The sequence below is a fragment of the Molossus molossus genome, unplaced genomic scaffold, assembly GCF_014108415.1.
Source record: "Molossus molossus isolate mMolMol1 unplaced genomic scaffold, mMolMol1.p scaffold_m16_p_10, whole genome shotgun sequence".
NCBI lineage: Eukaryota > Metazoa > Chordata > Mammalia > Chiroptera > Molossidae > Molossus > Molossus molossus.
The window spans coordinates 63567413-63589097 of NW_023425345.1; the positions used below are offsets into that span (position 1 = coordinate 63567413).

General features: G+C 39.5%; 1 protein-coding gene across 9 annotated transcripts in view; it reads right to left on the bottom strand.

Moving 5' to 3' along the window:
• The window catches only part of CPSF6 (cleavage and polyadenylation specific factor 6), a 38300-nt gene extending 17022 nt beyond the window's left edge, over positions 1–21278 (bottom strand). For 2 of the 9 annotated variants that reach the window (XM_036250916.1, XM_036250915.1), the window contains exons 1-7: positions 21153–21267; positions 10474–10683; positions 8232–8335; positions 4309–4454; positions 3241–3414; positions 3002–3112; positions 2056–2560 (exon numbers count right to left, since the gene is read on the bottom strand). In XM_036250916.1, coding sequence (XP_036106809.1) covers positions 2056–2560; positions 3002–3112; positions 3241–3414; positions 4309–4454; positions 8232–8335; positions 10474–10683; positions 21153–21212 — 1310 coding nt within the window. In that variant the 5' untranslated portion in view covers positions 21213–21267. Of the gene's footprint in view, positions 1–2055; positions 2561–3001; positions 3113–3240; positions 3415–4308; positions 4455–8231; positions 8336–10473; positions 10684–12141; positions 12243–18057; positions 18081–21152 lie in introns of those variants that run through there. The other 7 variants (XM_036250922.1, XM_036250917.1, XM_036250919.1 and 4 more) reach the window with 7 other exon arrangements.
• Positions 21279–21685: the final 407 nt, after the last annotated feature.

The following is a 21685-nucleotide window of genomic DNA, read 5'->3' on the forward strand; positions in this document are numbered from 1 at the left end:
TGAACAAAAGAAAAATTATACTAGCTTAAAAGTTGTAACAATTTTTTCTAAAGAAAACAAAGTTTTTGGCAGTCTATGAATAGATAACTGTTAATTGATTTTGTTTACAACATCAAATTTACTAGGGTTGGGAGGAGCTATACAGTTATGTGGAATTAAGCATACACTCAAATCCATTCTGGAGGATTATCAGACAAACTGAAACACAAAGTAGTTTAACAGTGATAGTTAAAGAATACAAAGTCAAATGATAAAAGAAAGTGAAGGGGCAACATTTCTTGGAAATTATAAACACAGCTTTCCAAGTTATGATAGTATACATAATTTTTGAATTACTTAGTTCAACAGGGATTCTCAGCCAGCTTTTCTCTAAGGTTCTCCATTATTTTTATTTTTTTTGTTAACCTGTTAACCGAGCGGGACGTATTTACACGTCCTAGTGAAAGAGTTCGTGCCCGTTATATGCTGCGTAATTAAAAAGGGAATTCCCGGGTTAACAGGTTAATCCTCACCCAAAGATTTATTTTATTATTTATTTTTAGATAGAGTGGAAAGGAGGGAAAGAAACATCAATGTGAGAGAAACACATTGATTGGCTGCCTCCTGCACAACCTCAACTGGAGCCAGGAAGTGAACCAGCAACCCTTCAGTCCTCAGGCCAACATTCTAACTGCTAAGCCAAAGTGACCAGAACAGGATCCCCATTATTTTAATTTCCATAAAGCCTGTTTTACAAGCCTCTGTCTATCCAAATATCCTTATAAATTACTTAATGTTCACATTTTAATCAAAAGTTAGTAATCTACAACTCAGGACTCCTAATCAGCATGAGATAATCTATAGCATTTAACTAACAGATATAATTCCTAAAACAATTAAGAAACTTTAGTGTTCTGTGTAATGCCAATTAGTAAATGAGATTCCAATTAAAAAAATTTTTTTTTAATTTTAGGGAGAGAAAAACATCAATTTGTTTTTCCACTTATTTATGCATTCATTGGTTGATTCTTTTTTTTTTTTTTTTAATTCTCACCCAAGGATATTTTTCTATTTATCTTCAGATAGAGTTAGAGAGAGAGGGAGGGAGGGAGGGAGAGCAAGGGAGGGAGGGAGGGAGGGAGAGCAAGGGAGGGAGGGAGGGAGAGCGAGAGAGAGAGAGAGAGAGAGAGAGAGAGAGAGAGAGAAAGAAAGAAACATCAACGTGAAAGGGACACATCGGCTTCTTGCCTCCTGCACAACCCCAACCAGGGCCGGGGACAAACTGCAACTAAGGTATGTGCTCTTGGCCGGAATCAAACCCAAGATTCATTGGTCCGAGGGCCGACGCTCTACCATTGAGCCAAACCGGCCAGGGCCATTGGTTATTTCTTATATGTGCCTGACTAGGGATCGAACCTGCAACCTTGCTATATTGGGAACCAACTGAGCTACCTGGCCAGGGAAATTTAAAAATCTTAAAAATAGACTAAGGATTCCATTTGCTTGCTTAAATTATTATTATTTTGCAGACATAATGACCTTTTATCCCCTAAACTTTATTTTTATTTTTTAGATAATAATTTTAAAAATAATAAGTTATCTTTATTAACCTCTTTTAACTAAAAACTGAAGGAGCGCTAGTTGGGTGGGGTGGCTCAGTTGGTTGGAGCATTGTCCAGTATACCAAAAGATGTGGGTCCAATCCCCAGTCAGGGCACATACAGGAGGCAACCAATCGATGCTTCTCTTTCACGTTGTTCTTTCTTTCTTTCCTTCTCTCTAACCATATTATCAGGTGAGGATTTAAAAAATAAAAAATTAAGGAAATGAATCCCCAGGGATTTAGTGACTTGCCCTAAATCACATGGCTATGTAAGTGGCAGAGCTGGGTTCTTCCCAACCCTGTTCTGTATGTTTTTTACCATATCATACTGCCTCTTCTAATAAGAGGAAATAACACAGAAAATTAAATATCTGGGGAAAAGGCCATAATTTTGTAAAAACCTCAGTAATGGAGAGTAGAATATCTTTTACCAAATATACCAAGTCTGCATTTAAAGATACATACTAACTTACCTTCCAGGAGGCCCATAGTCACCCCTATCATATGGCGGAGGTCGGCCATATGGATCTGTTGGTGGTGGACCCCGGCTATCTGATGTAGGCATGCCGCTGTTAGTTGGTGGAGGAAAGAAAGCCGGGTTCACATGTGGAGCTGGCGGTGGGGCACCTGGAGGTGGTCCAGGAAGATGCGGAGGAGGAGCAAGTGTAAGGGGTGGCCCAAGAGGACCAGGTGGGCGAGGTGGAAAAGGGCCTGGAGGTGGAGGTGGTCCCTGTTGTGGAGGTGGTGGACCAGGAGGAGGGCCGTAGCCCGGAACTGGAGGTGGAGGACCAGGAGGAAGCGGACCCAAAGGAGGCTGCCCAAAAGGTTGTCCAGGAAAAAGAACTGGTGGTGGAGGGCGATCTCCTCGATTAGGAGGCCCAGCTAAAGGAGGAGGCAGAACCTGACCAGGAGGTGGAGGACCTGGTGGACCAGGTGGGCCTGGAGGGCCTAAGGGTGGACGTGGTGGAGTCTGTCCAGCTACAGAATAAAGGGGAGAGAGAGAAAAAAACAACACTTCAATAAGGTATTTTAACCTTTATTCCCAGATTATACTTTTAAAGCATAACTCATAGACCAAGATTCTTTTTCTTTAAATAAAACCCATATGGTAAATGCTACACTAACAACTACAAAGATGAAATATATCCTTACAAATTTAACTTCCTCAATTTATACTTAAGAAAAATTATTGAAACAAAATTATTACTAAAGAGAATAATGCCTAGAGGTAGTTTCCATCTTTCAGCATACACACATTTCTTACAGTGAAATCACCCACCTTATATTCTACTCTGATGCCAAGCTAGAAAGTGAAACAAGGAAAAATTGTCTTGAAAGAATTTTTTAAGAGGTAAGAAAATAAAGACGGATGTAAATATTCTATATATAAGTCAAGCAAGTTTGGAGAAAAATAAAGACCTTTTAGGCCAAAAATGGGTATTTCCTCTATGCTGTGCCCCATATGCCATGGAATCCTAGTTTCCAGGAACAAAGGCCGAGTTCCTTTAACAAGATGCTTGATCAAATTTCCTGGATTCCAAAAATAGCATAACAAGGAGAGTAAGTCACATCAATAATGCATTACTTGAAAAGAGAGAAAAGGAAAAGAGGTATTAGATAGACACATTTTATCCATGGTAATTTAAGAAATATTTTACCTGGAAAAGGTGGGGGTGGCCCTCCTGGTCCTGCTGGCCCAGGAAATCTGTCCCCACCGGGAACAGCCCCTGGAAAACGGCCCCGTCCTCTACCACCTTGTGGAAATGCTGCACGTGAACTGCCTCCTGGAGGACCAGCTTTACCTTCCCCAGACATTTGTCCTGATTGTGTAGCTGCAAATATCCAAATACTCATAAATAGCATTTATTAAAATAGTTCTCTGAAATGTAACCATTGTTATTAGAAAACCATATTTCAAAGTTCATTTATACTATACACTAACTTGCAGATGCCTTGGGCCTGTCCAAACTACTTGAGAAGTACTGATTAGGAAAACATTCACATTAAGTTTTTTTGAAGTCTCAAAATATCCAGGCATAAATGTATTTCCAATGAATAAATGAGTTACTTTCAAAATACAGTACTCTGCAGCAGCCAAGACCAAAATTCTTCAACAGAACTCTGAATTTCATTAAGCATAAATCATTTAAATTTTTAAAGATATTCTTCAGTTAAGCCTTAAGTGATAAAAAAAAAACATTAAAAAAAAAAAAAAACCAACCACTTGAATTTCTGTTAATTACATGATCATCCATCTTATCTCTTTAAGTGATAGCATTCATAAGTGGGTAATGGCAAATCTTTTCTATAGTCACTTTACCAAGTGGTGAAAGGTCTTGGTGCCAAGCAGAAATCAACGAATATTTTCTGTTTATCAGTGGTTTCTCCACCACCATAACATACATCCACATAAGTTTCCTTCAATCTAAGGATTAGAATGTAGTTTCTTCCTTTCTCTAGGATGGGAATGACAGGACAAGAATGGCAGGGCTACAGAACTTGCACACTGTTGAATAGTATTGGGTTTGTGACACCTAGAGAAAAATGGGAGTAGGTTTCCAGCACACAGGACCACAGTCATAACCAGTAATTAAATCATATTCAAAGCATGGATTTTCCAACAAACTAAATATTAAGATGACTTTTCTAGTATAATATCTAATAAATTGTAGCAACACTGATTAAAATACACATCTTTTAATAAAAGCCTCAGAGGAATTGCTTACTTTTCCTGGACTGCATTTCAAACTGACTCAGGAACTGTTTATTGCATGGAGTTACAACAGGATTCTGACCATGAAGTTCTCTTTTAGGTAACAGATCCATTAACTTTTTTGAGGATGCTTCAGATCCAACACCAACAAGGGCAAACCTAAAAGATGTTTAAAGGGGTGGGGGTAGAAAGTGAGGAGAGAATAATAATGTTACTATTATTTAAAAAAAAAAAAAAAAAAAAAGTAGCCTGAATTCAATTTTATCTAAGAAAACAAAATATCTAAATTAAAACTATAAAAGTTCTGCTCGGCCAGTGTGGCTCGGTGGATTCAGCATCATCCCATGGACTGAGAGGTCCCGGTTCGATTCCCGGTCAGGATACATGCCAGGGTTGTGGGCTCAGTCCCCAGTGGGGGGCGTGTAGGAGGCAGCCGATCAATACATCAATGTTTCTCTCTCTCTCTAAAAAAAAAATCAATACAAACATATTAAAATAAAAAAATGCCCTGGCCAGTTTGGCTCAGCAGTTAAAGTGTTGGCCTGCGGTCCAGAGAGACCCGGGTTGGGTTCTCACTAAGGGCATGTACTTCGGTTGCAGTTTGTCCGCTGCCCTCGTTGATCGTGCGGGTGGCGGCCACTTGATGTGTCCCTTTCACATCAATGTTTCTCTCTCTCTCTCCCTCCCTCCCACTCTATCTGAACAAAAAATGGAAAAATGTCCTCGGGTGAGGATAAATAAAAAAAAAAACTATACAAGTTCACACTTTCATATTCAACTTTTTTATTTTTTAATCCTCACCTGAGGACATTCTTCCACTTATCTTCAGAGAGGGAGGGAGAAGGAGAGAGGAAGGGGGGAGACATAGATGTGAGAGACACACCATTTTTTGTTCAGATAGAGTGGGAGGGAGAGAGAGAGAGAAACATCAATGTGAAAGGGACACATCAAGTGGTTGCCACCCACACAACCCAACCAGGGCCGGGGACAAATGCAATCGAGGTACGTGCCCTTAGCAGGAACCCAACCCGGGTCTCTCTGGACCGCAGGCTGATGCTCTAACCGCTGAGTCAAACTGGCCAGGGCAGTAACACATTTTAAAAATCCATCATTGATGAACATTTGAGTTGTTTCCACTTTTTGGTTATTATGAATAATGCCACTATGAAAGGATACTGAACATCATTAACCATCAGGGAAATGTAAATCAAAACCCACAATGAGATCCCATTTCATACCAACTAGGGTAGCTTTAATAAAAATGACAATTAATAAATGTTGGTAAGGATGAGAAGAAACTGAAACCCTCATACACTGCTGATGAGAATGTAATATGGCAGTCACTTTGAAAATTGGGCAGTTCCTCAAAAAGTTAAATATAAAGTTAACACATAATCCACCACCCCTGGGTATATATATACACCCAAAAGAATCGAAAAATGTGTTCATACAAAACTGGTACATGAATATTCATAGGAGCATTATTCATAATTAGCAAAATTAGAAAACAACCCCAATGTCCATAAAATAATGGATGAAATTTAAAAAAAAGGGGGTACAGCCATATAATGGAATATGTAGCCATAAAAATAATTAAGTACTGCCCTGGCCGGTTTGGCTCAGTGGTTAGAGCGTCGGCCTGCGGACCAGAGTCCCGGTTCCCGCTAGGGGCTTGGGCCTCGGTTGCGGTCTGTCCCCGGCCTCAGCTGGGGTTGTGTGGGTAGCGGCCACTCGATGTGTCTCTCTCACATTGATGGTTCTCTCTCTCTCTTTTTGTCCCTCTCTTCCTCCCGCTCTATCCAAAGACAAATGCAAAAATGTCCTCAGGTGAGGATTAAAAATAAATTAAAAAAATAAGTACTGATACATGCTACATGGATAAACCTTAAAAACATGCTAAGTGAAAAAAGTCAGTCACATGAAACCACTTATTCTATAATTCATTTATATGGAATGTTCAGAATAAGCCAATCCAGATTGCCAATGGTACAAGATTTCTTTTTGGGGTGATGAAATGTTCTGGAATGAGACAGTGGTAATGGTTGAACAACTTAGTAAATATAGTAAAAACCCACTGAACACTTTATTTTTTTTTTTTTGTATCCTCACCGAAGGACATTTTTCCATTTTTTGTTCAGATGGAGGAGGGAGAGAGAAACATTGACGTGACAGGGACTCATCGAGTGGCTGCCACCCACACAACCCAACCAGTGTCTGGGACAAACTGCAACCGAGGTACGTGCCCTTAACAGGAACGGAACCCAGGTCTCTTTGGACTGCAGGCCGATGCTCTAACCACTGCGAAACCAGCCAGGACATTTATTTATTTATTTTTAATCACCGAACACTTTAAAAGAGTGAATTTTATGGTATGTGAATTATATCGCAATAAGAAAAATACATTTAAAACAAAAAATGATTGCCAATTTTGCACAGCTACAGGATATTCTAGATTATCAGAAGAACTCTTAGGAGCTTAGAACTCTTTTCTCCCTGATGTTCAAAATGGTCTTTAACTAAATCCCTTATTCTGGTCAACAAAAAAAGTCTGCTGTTTTGAGTCTAGATTAAATTTTGGAAACAATTTTATAAAGATTTATTGAGCAATATACTACCTCCTACATGCCAGGCAACATCCTAAGGCTAGGTAAACAATAGTGAACAAAACAAAATCCCTGCTTTCATGGAGCTTATAATGTAGTGGGAGACAGGGCAATAAACAAGTAAAAATACATTAGTAACAGAAAAAAAAATAAAGACAGGAAACAGTAATGAAAACAGAAGGTGCTATTTTGCACAAGATAGTCAGGGATGAAACTCTTATTCAAAGAGTCCTGAATGAAGTGAAATCCATGTGAATATTTGAGGGAAAAGTATACCAGAAGAGGAAATATCTAGTATAAAGGTCCTAAGCAGGAATGTGTTTGAGGAACAACAAAGAAACTAACGTGGCTGAAACAGCATAAGGAAGCAAAGAGTGGTAGGAGGTAATATCCAAGAGGTGGGGGAAAACAGATCATATAGTGTCTGTAGACCATAATCAAGATTCTGGTTTTTATTCTGAACAAATTAGAAGACTCTGAGCAGATGAATATTGATGTCATTTTTTCCCCAACTTCTACTATGTCTAGACTGTAGATTAGGACGAAAGCAGAAACACCAAGTAGGAGGCAGTTCAGAAGACAGTTTTATATAAAATGATTCCTGCTGTAACATAGTTATAATAGGCAAAAACTGGAAACAATCCAAATAACCAAAAATAAGAATAGTAAAATAAATTACAGTAGCATACAGTACAAGGTATAATGGAAAAAATCAGACATTAGAGAGAATGTGTATTTATTGATAAACACTTGTTTTACTCAAACACATTATAAAACATGTGAATTGTAATCATGGGATTTTTTGCAATAAAAATATGAAGAAACACTCTGAAGAAACCTAAAAATATATCCATTAAAATGTTAAGAGTGATCACCTATGGATGGTTGAAGCTTTTTATTTCTCACTTTTCAATATCTGTGTTTTATAATGTTCCTATAACGACCTTCCTCATTTGTATAGTTTAACAGTTAAAAAAATATATAGCAAAATATCCATGTTACATTATTCTCCAGTTGCCCATCTTCCCCCACCCTTTTATCACAGGGAAAGTAACGCTTCTTCAAACTGTCATCTCAATAATCATTTCAACCATAAATGGAGAAAACTCAGGAAAATTAGAGAGACATTTCTGTCCACAATTCCAGTTCCACTAGTTTTAGTGACATAGATCACAGGGCAAATGGAGTACAAATCTTTGCCCAAAAACCTCCTGCCAATGTGGATAATACAGCATCCTACAACGTGCATAGTAAGCATTAACTTGAAGGAAACTTACCCCAAAAATTGTAATCACTAGCTACTAACTTAAATTAGGGAAAAAAAAAATCTTACCCCTTTGATTGGCCATTTGCCCGATTTTCAAAAAATTTTATCTCCAAAATATCATTTACTCCCAAAGAATGAACTGCTTCTGTTAAGTCTTCATCTGTTGTCCACTGCAAGACATTTCCCCTTCATTAACCATCAAAACATATCCAAGATTTTAATTGTTTAATTTAGCTTTTAAGGGTAAACTCAGAATAAACAAGAGAAAATTAATGCTCAGTGCAAATCTAAATGCATTTACTGCAAGCCAGTCTCCCAATTTTTAAATAGCACACAAGTACCTGAAGACAAAATTTCATTCCTTGATAATTTTCAGAAATTAGAAGATACAAACCTTTAGAGACAGGATCTTTTTTTACTCTTAAAAAGTTTCTGGTCTCTTCCAACTTTAAACTGCAAAGATTTAAAATTTTCAATAAAATCACTTGTCACTTCTTTTCCTTAAGGCAATTATTTGGGAAAATGAATTCCATGTTTTAAAAAAACATAAGAGGAAAAGAAAAAAACTCTTTAAACAATCTTACAAGTCCTATCATTATTCCCATTTCACATACAATGCAACAGAGAGGTTAAAGAGCTTGTCCAACATCACAAACTAATAAATGGAGGAGCTAAGATTCAAAGCTGTACTTAGCAACCACTCTCCATAACTATACTGCTACTGTTTCCAATACTATAAAACTTCTCAGTTTTAAATACTATAAAACTTTCCAATACTATAATTGACTGGGTGGGGGAGGATCAGTCAATTGGTTGTTGTTTTTTTAATGTAAATATTTAAAAATAAAATACTATTTAAAAAGCGGAAGAGTGACAAGTTGTTTTTAATTTTTATTGAATTTATTGGATGACATAGATTAATAAAATTATATAGATTTTAAGTGTACAATTCTGTAATACAACATCTGTATATTACAGTGATTTTCAACCTTGTTCATCTCATGGCACACATAAACTACTAAAATTCTGTGGCACACCAAAAAAATGTAGTTCTTGCTGATCTGACAAAAAAAATAGGTATAATTTTGATTCATTCACACCAGACGGCTATTCTTGTGTTGTCTATTGTCGTTTTTTTAAAATTTGACATTCTAAATATATTTTTTCTTTTTTATTACTGATTTTAGAGAGACAGGAAGGGAGAGGAAGAGTAATCTAAGGGAAGAGAGGCCAGTGTACCTGACAAAATAAATAGGTATTGCATGTTTTAAAATTCTGTGGCACACTGGTTGAAAATCACTGGTTTATTGTATTGGGTGTTCACCACCCAAAGTCAAGTTTCCTTCCGAGGAGTGACAAGTTTTGATTTCTAGGCAATTTTTTAACTTTCAGTATATATAATACATGTTTCTAAGTAGAGACATAAAAGTTCTATAGGACTGCTTTAGTGACTATTTAAATTTTAATGATAAAAAAAATTATAAATAGCTACATTAAACATCCAGTTAATGAAACTCCTAACCACTAATCTTAAAATACCATAAACTCAAATTAAGACACAATGTACATAGCAGTATTTCCATAAATCAGATCAAAAATTTAAGAGTTCTCCCTCCCAGGAGCAAATCAGCACCTTTTCCTTCCCTCTCTTTTCCCCCCAAAGGCTGCATCGCCTAAACTCTAAGGGACTCAGAGACTTGCGTCCATTGGGGCAATGGGTAGCAGCAGTGGCAGATCTTCCAGGGCCAACCCCCTGAACCTGTCCCCGTAGCCACTTTTCTCTGACTTCTCAGCGAGCCAAAGCAGCCCAGTTAGGCTCTCCTGTTGCTTCTTCTATCCTAAGCCCTTTCTTGTTTCACTGTCCCCAGCTTTAATAAATGCACTCAAAGTAAAAATTTAAGAAAGAAATTAAACTCAACAAGACTGTAACATGAATTAGATAATGAAAACTTTAAAACCAGGAGCTATACTGTGTCTCTTTCTTACAGTTTAGAATCCTGGTTTGAGACCTTATATGAATGTTTTTAATTTGTAAAATTGAGATAGTTGAAGCCTAGGAGTAGGTAAAAATAAACTGACTTGAGGACAAAATAAGTGAACTGTATTTAATTGGCATCTCTATCAAAATAAGTTGAATGACTACAAAATTCAAAAGTAGAAGATCTGGAATGTATGATGTTTTACAGGTATTTTTATTGCCCTCCTCAGTGCATAAGCAAGCACTTAGAACAACCAATCTAGTTACTTCAAAGTTAACTTCTGGAATAGTTCAATATCAATAACCAATTCATATAGTAAGTTTACTTACCCATGTTAGATTTCCAATGTATAACGCAATTCTCTTTCCAGTATATGTATAGACAACATTTGGTGCTGCTCCTTTACCCACATCATCGCCAACAGTTGGTGGGAGAGTATCCATGTAATCCCGGTCTTCTGGGGCATCTCCATTATTTGCGGATGGAGAGATGACATCATCATACAAATCTATTTGATCATGCCCACCATATTCAGCTTCCTGAGATACAGAAATAATGCTCTAAATTATACAGTAGTCAGACTACTACACTAATGAGATTTGAATACAAATTCATTCAACTATTCATTATTAATTAAAAAGTAAAAACCTAATTCATTCAACTATTTGTTTCTAAAGTCTCACAGAAGATCAAAAAAGGCCCAAAGATATCAGTAACAATCTTCTCTCACTTTATGTCACACATGTATTTTAATTTTTATTTACTGATAATGTGTGTGTGTGAGAGAGAGAGAGAGAGAGAGAGAGAGAGAGAGAGAGAGAGAGAGAAACACTGATTTGTTGTTCCACTTATTTATGCATTCACTGGTTGATTCTTCTGTGCCAAACGGGGATCAAACCTACAACCTTGGACAACACTCTAACCAACTAAGCTACTTGGCCAGGGCCATAAATGTATTCTTAAACAGTAAATGTCTATAGTGAATGCTATTTTCCTACTATTTATTATAGCATAGAAAATAACGTTCCTCTGGGAAAAGAATGACATAGAAACAAAATAAAATAAAACGTTCCTTGGAAGTAAAATATTCCTAAAGTGAAAAAATATATGAATTAATACAAACAGATGCGTTTTTTAAAAACGGACACAAAAATATCACAAACAGCCCTGGCCGGTTTGGCTCAGCGGTTAGAGCGTCAGCTTGTGGTCCAGAGAGACCTGGGTTTGGTTCCCACCAAGGGCACATACCTCGGTTGCAGTTTGTCCCCAGTCCTGATTGGGTTGTGTGGGTGGCAACCACTCGATGTGTCCCTTTCATGTGGATGTTTCTCTCTCTCTCTCCCCTCCCACTCTATCTGAACAAAAAAATAAAAAAATGTCCTCGGGTGAGGATTAAAAAAAAAAAATATATATATATATATATATATATATATATATATATATGTCACAAACAAAAACCAGAGCCATTACAAAGCTTTAATATTTAACTGAAGGAAAACACAACTATTATTTTCTTTGGTATTCAGAATCTTGTTTCCCAGCCCTGTAAAATTAGTTTTGGGAAAAAGCATAGTAAGCTAAGCCATAGGGAAGAAATGGTGAAATGCGGGTATGGAAATAATTCCAAACATTTTAACAAATGAATAAGGAAAAGATAAACAGTAAATAAAATACAAGTGAAACTATATAAATTAGTGTCTAGCAATAGTTTTATTATTCTCAGTTAACAAAGAGTTAATGCTTACCTAACTTCTTAGATTATCTAGTCAATTAGCAAGAGAAAAAAGACACCAACAAGGATCTGGGAAAGCTTTGCCACTGTCACCAGTAGAATTAAAGCAATGTTAGTGTATGCCACTTAAATGCCTAAATAAGCAAGGAAGAGGAACACAAAAAAGAAACAGATATGTACAGAAAGGAAAAATGAAAAAGGAGGGTTCAATTTGTAAATAAGCACCCCAAAAATGAAATGTAAGTACTGCCAGAACACTAAACACCATTTAAAATTGCCTTTGGTGCCTTTGCTGGTGGCTCAGTGGTGAGAACGTTGCTCCGAGGACCAAGGAGTAGAGGGTTTGATTCCTGTCAAGGGAATGTACCTAAGTTTCAGTTCAACACTAGCCCTGGTTAGGGTCATGTGGGAGGCATCAATTGATGTGTTTCTCTCTCTCTCCCTCCCTCCCACTCTATATTTAAATAATTTATTATTTAAAAAAATAATAAAATAAAATTGCCTTTGGTAACCATTACTGGGCCACAGGCTTAACTAGCCTGTATCAGAGGAAAACTTATTTTTATCTTTCTCTCTTTCCACCACTAAGTACTTAAAATCGATGTGAACTATTTTATTCTTATGATGTAGAATACTAGGTGGGGCAAAAGTAGGTTTATATTTGTTCATATGGAAAATAATACAATTAATATATAATAGAAGAATAAACTTTAAGTACTCACAACTTTCAACCTACTTTTGCCCCACCCTGTATTTGTGATAACAGAGGCAATCACAGTTACAAAACAAACTTAAGAGTTCAGACATAACTTATATCCTCTCCCATTAATATAATTTATTAAGGATAAAATGTTGTACATATAAATGGCACATTAAGAGGAGCAAATAGTTTTAGGGACTATTAATTACATGGATAGAAAATGACCTAAGGATAGCATTTGTGATGACTGTAAGCAGATTAACAAAATGTTGTTATAGGTCCCAGAGAAACATAGCTATTGCTTTATGATTCAGAAGAAAAGCCAGAGTGAAACTTTTTTTTTAGACAGGGAAATACCATTTATATACATAACCAAAGGGACCTGAAATTTGTAAGGTCATCTTCAGGTAATCTGCATTAATAGAGTTAACCAATTTCTTAATTATGTAAACACAATCTTTACACAACAATTTTGTTATGAGGTAGAATGTAAGACATTTAATAAGGGACCCTCAAGGTAGGTCAGAGAACAAAGACATCTCTGGCAATGGGCAGAAATTAAGACCACAAATCAATGAATAACGCTATAATTTTGTTTGTACAGTAACATTAAAATAATCTTTCAGAACTGAGTTTTTCTTAAACAAAGTAACTTGCTCAAATTGCAGTAATAGCAAAAATTAGAAAAAGGGAAGGTTGAGTTTTGTTACGAAGTTTCAGCTTCACTGAAACTTCAGGTGACATGGTTGCAGCAGTGCTCCCATACACCTGAGATACTAAAAAGCTTCCCACAAGAGGTAGTGGGCACTTTATAAACTCTTGCAATCCGGTTCTGTACCTCAAATAGAATAATTTATTATTATTACTATTATTATACAAGGGAGTTGTGTTTCCTCAGCAGAGACTATAATCACAATATATGGTCTAAGGGAAAATAAAAAAGAATGCAAGGGTTATTAATTGAAAGACTAAAATAAAAGTATTTAAATTTATACTTTCGCCAAACATGTTAACACATTATTTGATTTTTCATTGGTTGTAAATCCAGGAAAATCTTAACATAAGTAGACAATACCTTACGAGCATAATTGCAGCTACACTAACCTGGTGAACCACAATCACTTACTACTATTTTTGTCCATCCATGAATTCCTATGTTGACACCAACCAACTTTTTATATTGATATGACTACCAATATTTAAGATCAGCCACTTTGTCTACTTGGACTGCTTCCAGCTGGTTGAAGTATGATGCTAATTGAGACCATGGTCCTAGGGTTTGATCTCCATGTGGACTAGTTAGCTTTGCTCTGTTCCAAAGCCACAGCCTATATTTCTAGCCCCTAAGGGATGCACTTGGATGTGGTGAAAAAATATTAATAGATCTAAATACATTTGCAGCTACTACGAAAATTCAACTCAGAGCACATACTCTATTGTAGTATTCTGTAGTATCAGTAATCTTTTTCAGCTTCAGCGTGTCACACCTATCCTCCACATTAAAAAAAATACAGAACATATCCTACTTTTTGTTCCCACTTTAAAGAGGGGAAATAAGCATATTCTGAAATTATGCAAAATGTGTATCATAGGTCACATACAAAGAGAATTCTGAAAGTCTACTGAACAAACAAAAAATGCCTTCTACTTTGTCAAAGGGAAATGGTCAACAATGTCAGGTTCTACAATGCAAAGTCTTTTCAATTATTATCTTTAGGAAATTTTAATGATATTCAAAAACAAAAAAAAACAACATTACTCCTCTAATTAATTTAGATACCAAATGCTGCCCAATCTTCACTATCAACTATTCACAGAAATTAATCATCAGCAGAGCCGAGCATCACATATAACTTCCAATAATTAACTGCTCTCAGGGTTTGTTTTATAAAATCCACTAAGTAATTTTTTTTATTTCTTATATTCTAAATCACAACAATCATTCTAAAGGCTAGGTATCCTCTCAAGATTTTACACTTCAAGATTATGTTCTACATGATATAAAAGTAGCTGTTGCCAAGTCAAAGAAAACACTTAAAAATAACATAGCAAAGGTACCAAAAATTTTATTAGTTTCTTTTTAAAGCAATGTTTCTCGCCCTGGCCGGTTTGGCTCAGCGGTTAGAGCGTCCACCTGCGGTCCGGAGAAACCCGGGTTTGGTTCCCGCTAAGGGCATGTACCTCGGTTGCAGTTTGTCCCCGGCCCTGGTTGGTCGTGCGGGTGGCAGCCACTCAATGTGCCCCTTTCACATCGATGTTTCCCTCTCTCTCTCTTCCTCTCTCTCCCTCCCACTCTGTCTGTACAAAAAATGGAAAAATGTCCTCGGATGAGGAAAAAAAAAAAAGCAATGTTTCTCAACCATTTTTTCATTATCACCATCCCCCTCCTTCCAAAGAGTTATTTTTAAAATATGTTTTTATTGATTTTAGAGAGGAAGAGAGGAAAAGAGAAACATCAATCAGTTGCCACACATACCCTGCTGAGGACTGAGCCTGAAACACGCAACTTAGCATGTGCCCTGACCAGGAACTGAACTGGTGACCTTTGGGTTCATGGGATAACCCAAAAGAGTTATATTAGACATATTTTCCCTAATTACCTCCCATAAAATTTTAATATCACTGATATACTCTATATACTGAATATCATTATTGGGATGATCATGGTATTGTACCATTCTCTTCACATTCTTTCCAATAGGCCCAACACTGCTTTTGGTCCTAAAATTGTAGTAATATCTTTCCTGCATTATATGATACTACCAGTAACAGCACAGCAAAGGCCACTTGTTTCAAAGCCCCTCTATAAATAAATACATACATAAATAAATAAAATTCAATAGTCATTTCCATTTAGAGAAATATAAGCAAGGGAAAATTACATGCAAAATGTATTCTATTAAAAAAAATACTAGCACACAAAATCCACTATCAGATAATCAAATCTAATATGTATTTATCTTTTTAGAAAACACATCATTTTCGCCCTGGCCGGTTTGACTCAGTGGTTAGAGCGTTGGCCTGCGGTCCTGAGAGACCGGGGTTCGGTTCCCGCTAGTAGCATGTACCTCACTTGCAGTTTGTCCCCAGCCCTGGTTGGGTCATGTGGGTGGCAATCACTCGCCGTGTCCATTTCACCTCGATGTTTCTCTCTCTCTCTCTCTCCCCCTCCCACTCTATCTGAACAAAAATTGGAAAAAATGTCCTCAGGTGAGGATAAAAAAAAAAAGAAAACACATCATTTTCTGACTTTTGTCTAATTTTATTCTAAGTAGGTATTAAAATTAGTTTGTAATCCCTTGCCCTGGCTGGTTTGGCTCAGCGGTTAGAGTGTCGGCCTGGGGACTAGAGAGTCTCAGGTTTGGTTCCCGCTAAGGGCTAAGGGCACGTACCTCAGTTCCAGTCTGCCCCCAACTGGGGCCTTGTGGGTGGCAACCACTTGATGTGTCTCTCTCACATCGATATTTCTCTCTCTCTTCTTTCCTCTCTCCCTCCCACTCTATCTGAAGATAAATGCAAAAAAAAATGTCCTCGGCTGAGGATAAAAAAATATATAATTAAAAAGTAAAATAAAATAAAATTAGTTTGTAATCCCTATAAAAAGCTCAATAGTAAGCAAGCCAGCTTGTTACTAAAAACATGCCACATAAACCACAAAGTAGACTATAGGCAGCAGAGTGGACCATACTCATAAAGAACAAAACTGAGGCCCTGGCTGGTTTTCTCAGTGGTTAGAGCGTCAGCCTGCAGTCCAGAGGCCCGGGTTTGGTTCCCTCTAAGGGCATGTACCTCCGTTGCAGTTTGTCCCTGGCCCTGGTTGGGTCGTGCAGGTGGCAACCACTCAATGTGTTCCTTTCACATCGATGTTTCTCTCTCTCCTTCTCTCTTTTCCTCTCTCTCCCTTCCCCTCTATCTGAGAGAAAAAAAAAAAGGAAAAATGTCCTCGGGTGAGGATAAAAATAAAGAATAAAACTTAGTGAGCCCTAGCCGGTTTGGCTCAGTGGTTAGAGCGTCGGCCTGCGGTCCGGACTGACCCAGGTTCAGTTCCCGCTAAGGGCACGTACTTCGGTTGCAGTTTGTCCCCGGCCCTGGTTGGTCGTGCGGGTGGCAGCCACTCGATGTGTCCCTTCGCGTCAATGTTTCTCTCTTTCTCTCCCTTCATCTCTCTCCCTCCTACTCTATCTGTACAAAAAATGGAAAAATATCCTCGGGTGAGGATAAAAAATAAAAAATAAAAACTGAGTGAGAAGAGTTCTAGCTCCCCTAAACATTTCTACCCAGGTTTCTGAATCAATCTCTACCTACCTCATTCTCGACCTTACAGTCTTATCTTAGAGAGTTTTCTATTAAATATAAATTTATCAGAAATAAGGTTTTACTGATAGTTGTCTAACAAACTCATTTTTCAAAACTGGCTAGAGTATATACATTACAATTAAATATAAGGTATAATGATTCATGAAGTAAAGGCAAGCTGACTTACGAGAATAACTTTTTTAAAAATATGTTTTTATTGATTTTTTTTAGAGAGAGAAACATCAACGTGAAAGAGAAACATCAATCAGCTGCCTCCTGCACGCCCCGGACTAGGGACGAAGCCAGCAACTCCCGCATGTGCCCCTAACTGGGAATCAAACCAGAACCTCTCAGTCCATAGGACAACGCTCAAGCCACTGAGCCACACTGGCTGGGCAGGGTAACATCTAAATGAATTGTTTTCCTAGCTACTACCTACATACATTTTCATTTTAAAGTTGGATGGTCAGATTACTACAGCAACACTGTTATCAGTGACCTACTTTCAAACAGATTAATAACTAAATTCTACATTAAGAATTTCTGATCCCCAAACAAGCAAAATAGGCACTACTTTCAATGCATACAGTGTCAGCTTCCATGAAGTTCACAGTATTGTTGACTTTCCTCTTAACTGCCAACAAAAATTCTAGATATAGATACACATAAAGGAGTGGATTCTACAATACACAACCTGTCAGTGTTATAATTAGGTAGGTGCTCTCACCAACACTATAGTGCACTATATCTAAATTTTGTATACTTCCTTGCTGACATATAACAGAAAACTCAAGAAATGTATTTTGAACAGTTGAGTTTTAAGTTTTTTATTGAGTTTAGTAAAAATACAAGTCTATAATTATTAAATATTAGACTACTAACACTGTATTTGAGTACAAATCCCAGATCAAATTGAACTGATACACACTAAAGGCTAAAACAAAACCCCTTTCTTCTCAACTCCAAATTCAAGTAATGTAGAGGTCTGGAAGTAGTTCAAATTCTCCTTCCACTAGAGCAACTGTTCTCGATTTCATTACATTCAATTTAAAAACTAAAGAGCACGCATAACGAATAGCCCAGTTCCTTGTGCCTTCTCCCCTTCATTCAGCTTTATTCTCCATTTTAAAATTCTTCTGGTGAAGAAAGGAAGTCTACTATAATTTGATTAACTTATTCTTACACCATCTCCAAATGAAGGTTTCTTCTAAGACAGGTGAAGGTTTCACACTTTTTCAAATAGGTTTTATGGTGCTTCCCCAAAATATACACATGAAAAAAAGCTTCATAAAAGTATGACTGTTTAAAATAAAAGAATGGAAATTACAGACTATGGAGAATTTCAAAGCATAGAAATTCAATGAAAACTGCAGCTCACATTAAAGGACAAAAAAATTTTTAAATGTTTACAGCAGTTTAGAAGCTAAAATAGTCAAGACTGGTTATACTTAGTAAAACATCTTACTCAACTACAACAAAATAAACCAGTTTAAATTACAGCAATGAATACAAATAATGACACCAGCTAATAATATAGTGCAAAGTAAATAAACCAGTAATAATTGTGTAGTTGTCTCTAATTCTAATAAAATTTCAGAAAAAAATATCAATAATATTAGCAGTTCAAAAAACAATGAACCTTGAAAACCAACTATCCTTTTGTGGCTTCTCTATTTAATCCCATTAATTGATTCAAGAATATAAAATTTTACTGTGTGAGATAAAATGCTGTAGGCACAAGTCAACAAAAAGTTACATTTTAAAAAGAACCCTATAGCCCTGGCCGGTTTGGCTCAGCGGTTGGAGCGTCGGCCTGCAGTACAGACAGAAAAGAACCCTATAAAGTAGTTCTCCATCAGGGCCACAAAATTTTAATCTCTTCTCACCTCCTGCTTAGTCAGCACTAGTCATTGCAGAGATAAGCAAGTATCACTCCATCCAGCTATATGAATTAGAAAAATGCCAAATTAAGTCTGTAAAAGCCTAAAATATATTTTACAAAGAGGTCCTGAAGAAAGTTCAACTTCTAAAATTGCACCCCAATTTTCCATTTAGTGTGTGTAGAAAAGCTAATGAAGAGTCTTGAACGCTTAATTGTTCCTTTACTTTGTAGTTTGGGTCCGCGTTTGGATGAAATGTTATACCAGGTTGATAAAAGGGGGGGGAGAATCCTGGAGGTTTTTATCTAATGACCTTAAAAGCATTAGATCTGATTGTACTTTCTAATTTGTCATTGATACAACTGAGGCATCACATATTCAAAATAAGCACAAAGACTTTTAAACTTAACGTTTGATTACAACGGGTTACATACACTTCAGCACATTCAGTCTTTAACAGAAAAGGAAACATTTAAAGCTAACTAAATTTTTTTTAATTTTCTAATATTGAAAGCAGGTGCACAAAGTCATTCCTGAGAAATAAAACAGTAAGGATTTCTAGATTTCCTAATTTTAATCCCCTACTCACACCAAACACAAAACCTCTAACGGAGGGAGGGGAAAAAAACAAACACATTAACCAGTAAAATTTTATTAAATTTCTCATACAGACCTGGAAAATATTTTAAAAATAAAGCTTTTAGAAGCACTGCAGTCAGGCACAATTTGACTTTTAAAAATGTGTTACTACAGCGTGCTCCCCATCACCAGGGCGCACGCCGGCCTTTCCCTTCCCCCTCTTCCCTCTCAGGCGTGCACCTCCTAAACTCTAAGGAAGCCCACCAGACTTGCAACCAGGGTTGCCAGGGGCAGCGGCAGCTCATCTAGGGCCACCCCTCTGACCCTGTCTCCAAGGCCTCTTTTTCTCTGACTTCTCAGTGATGTAAAGCAGCCCATCTAGGCGCTCTCCTGTTGCTTTATCCTTAGCCTTTCCTTGTTTCACCTACTCTCAAAAATCAACAAAAACAACAAAATGTGTTACTGCATAAAAGGCAGTAAAGAAGGGAACAGCAAGCTTAGCGCTTAAAGGGCACTACTCTAGTAACAAATGAGCCCTTTTGCAAGGATGCCCAACATCAGGCATCATAAATAGGCTGCTAGTCCTAGGCCAATGGTGGCCTGGGGGATACCGGGAAACCCTTGCATTTTTACTTGCTCCAACCTTACAAAACAGAAAGCAGACCCCTCGGAAAATATTTAGCTTTTTGTTTGTTTGTTTGTTTTTTAAAAAACGGGTCATATTTACAAACCTTTATTTATTTTTCTTTATTGACTTTGGAGAGAGGGAGGGGAAGAAAGAGAAGCATCGGTGAGAGAACACTGACTGCACGACCCCCCTGGGGATCGGGCCCACAGCCGGGGCATGAGGCCCGACCGGGAGTCGAACCGGCGACCTCTCGGGCCTGGGTCGATGCTCCACCACTGAGCCACACCGGCCAGGCAACAACGCGGGGGAACGTTCTTTATTTTAATCACTCCTCCGATCTGTTGGCGAGCTACCATCTTTTTTTGTTCCATCCAACCATCCTGCTTCCAAGTCCTCCTTTCGGCCCAGACCACCTATCTTCTCAGGCGTTTTCACCAAAAAGGCCAAGAACGGCCGGGCCTCGAACGCACCGCAAGCCCTCGACCACCGAGGCACGGCCCGTGCTCCGATTTTTAACACGATCTACGGGTCCAAAAGTCAAAGGACTTGTTGCAAACGAGCCCGCGCCCAAGCCGCCGCCAGCGTGAGGGGAGAGAAAGCGCCACGCCGAGACCTGTCGCAAACGCGAGCAGAGCCCAGGAAACCGGGCGCGCGGGATACAAAGGGCGGTGAACGCGGCCTTCCATGAGGCGACCGTGCGCGGACTGGGAGACAAAATGGAGCGAAGAGAGAAATCGGAGCCCGAGCGGCGGGGCCGGGTCACAGGCGGCGGACGGCGCGCGCCTCGCCGGGCTTCCTCCTCGACCCGCGACGGGGGAGGGGGCGCGGCGGCGGCCCGTTCTCCCCGCCGCACACGCGGCGCCGCCGGCCGGGCCTAGCGCGGCGGGAAGCGCCCCTCGGCGGCCACCAACAATGGGGAGCGAGACGGCGGCGAGGGAGGAGCCAGAGGCGGCAGCACTGCGGCCCGCGTCCGCGCTCTGGGCCCCGCGACGGGCCGCACCGCCCGCGGCCCGCGAAACGACGCGGTAGAACGGGGGGCCAGGGGCGCCGCGCCGGGGTCGGGCGGCACGGCCCACGGCGGCAGAGGCGCACGGTCTGCAGCCGCGCCGGCTCGCAGCCCGCGGCGGGCCCCAGGTGGCGTCTGGGCCGCAGCGCCGCCCGCTTCGGCGGCGTGGGCTCCGGCCCTCACGTACCTGGTTGAACTCTTCGCCCACATCGGCGTAAATGTCTATGTGGTCCACACCGTCCGCCATCTTCCCTCGGCCTCGGCCGCCGCCGCCGCCTCCTGCAGGTCCGCCCGCAGCGGCAGCAGCAGCCGATCTAGCGGCGGGGGCGGGGCGCGCTGCGTCACTTCCGAGGCACGGCGGGGATGAGGCGGGGGCGGCGGGGGGCCGCGGGGGCGGCGATCGCTTCGGCTGCCGCGCCGCGGGTCGGGCTGAGGAGGGAAGCTGCGTCTCCGAGCGCCGAGGCGGTTTCTTTTGTGTGTCTGCGTCAGGCCTGGGGGCGCCCCTCGGCGCCCCGCTTGTGCCCAGAGACTGTGTCCTGGTTGCCCCTGGCACCCTCACGCGTTTTGTATTCGTTTGGTGTCACGGTTTTTCGTGCCTCTCTCAGAGCCCGGCTCCTAGAAAGGCGGGAATGAGGGTCCACGGTCAGATGCGCAGCGGAGCCCCGCGCCCGAGAGCGCCGTGAGAGCGAGCAGTGCCTCACCCCGGCGCCGCTCGGGCGG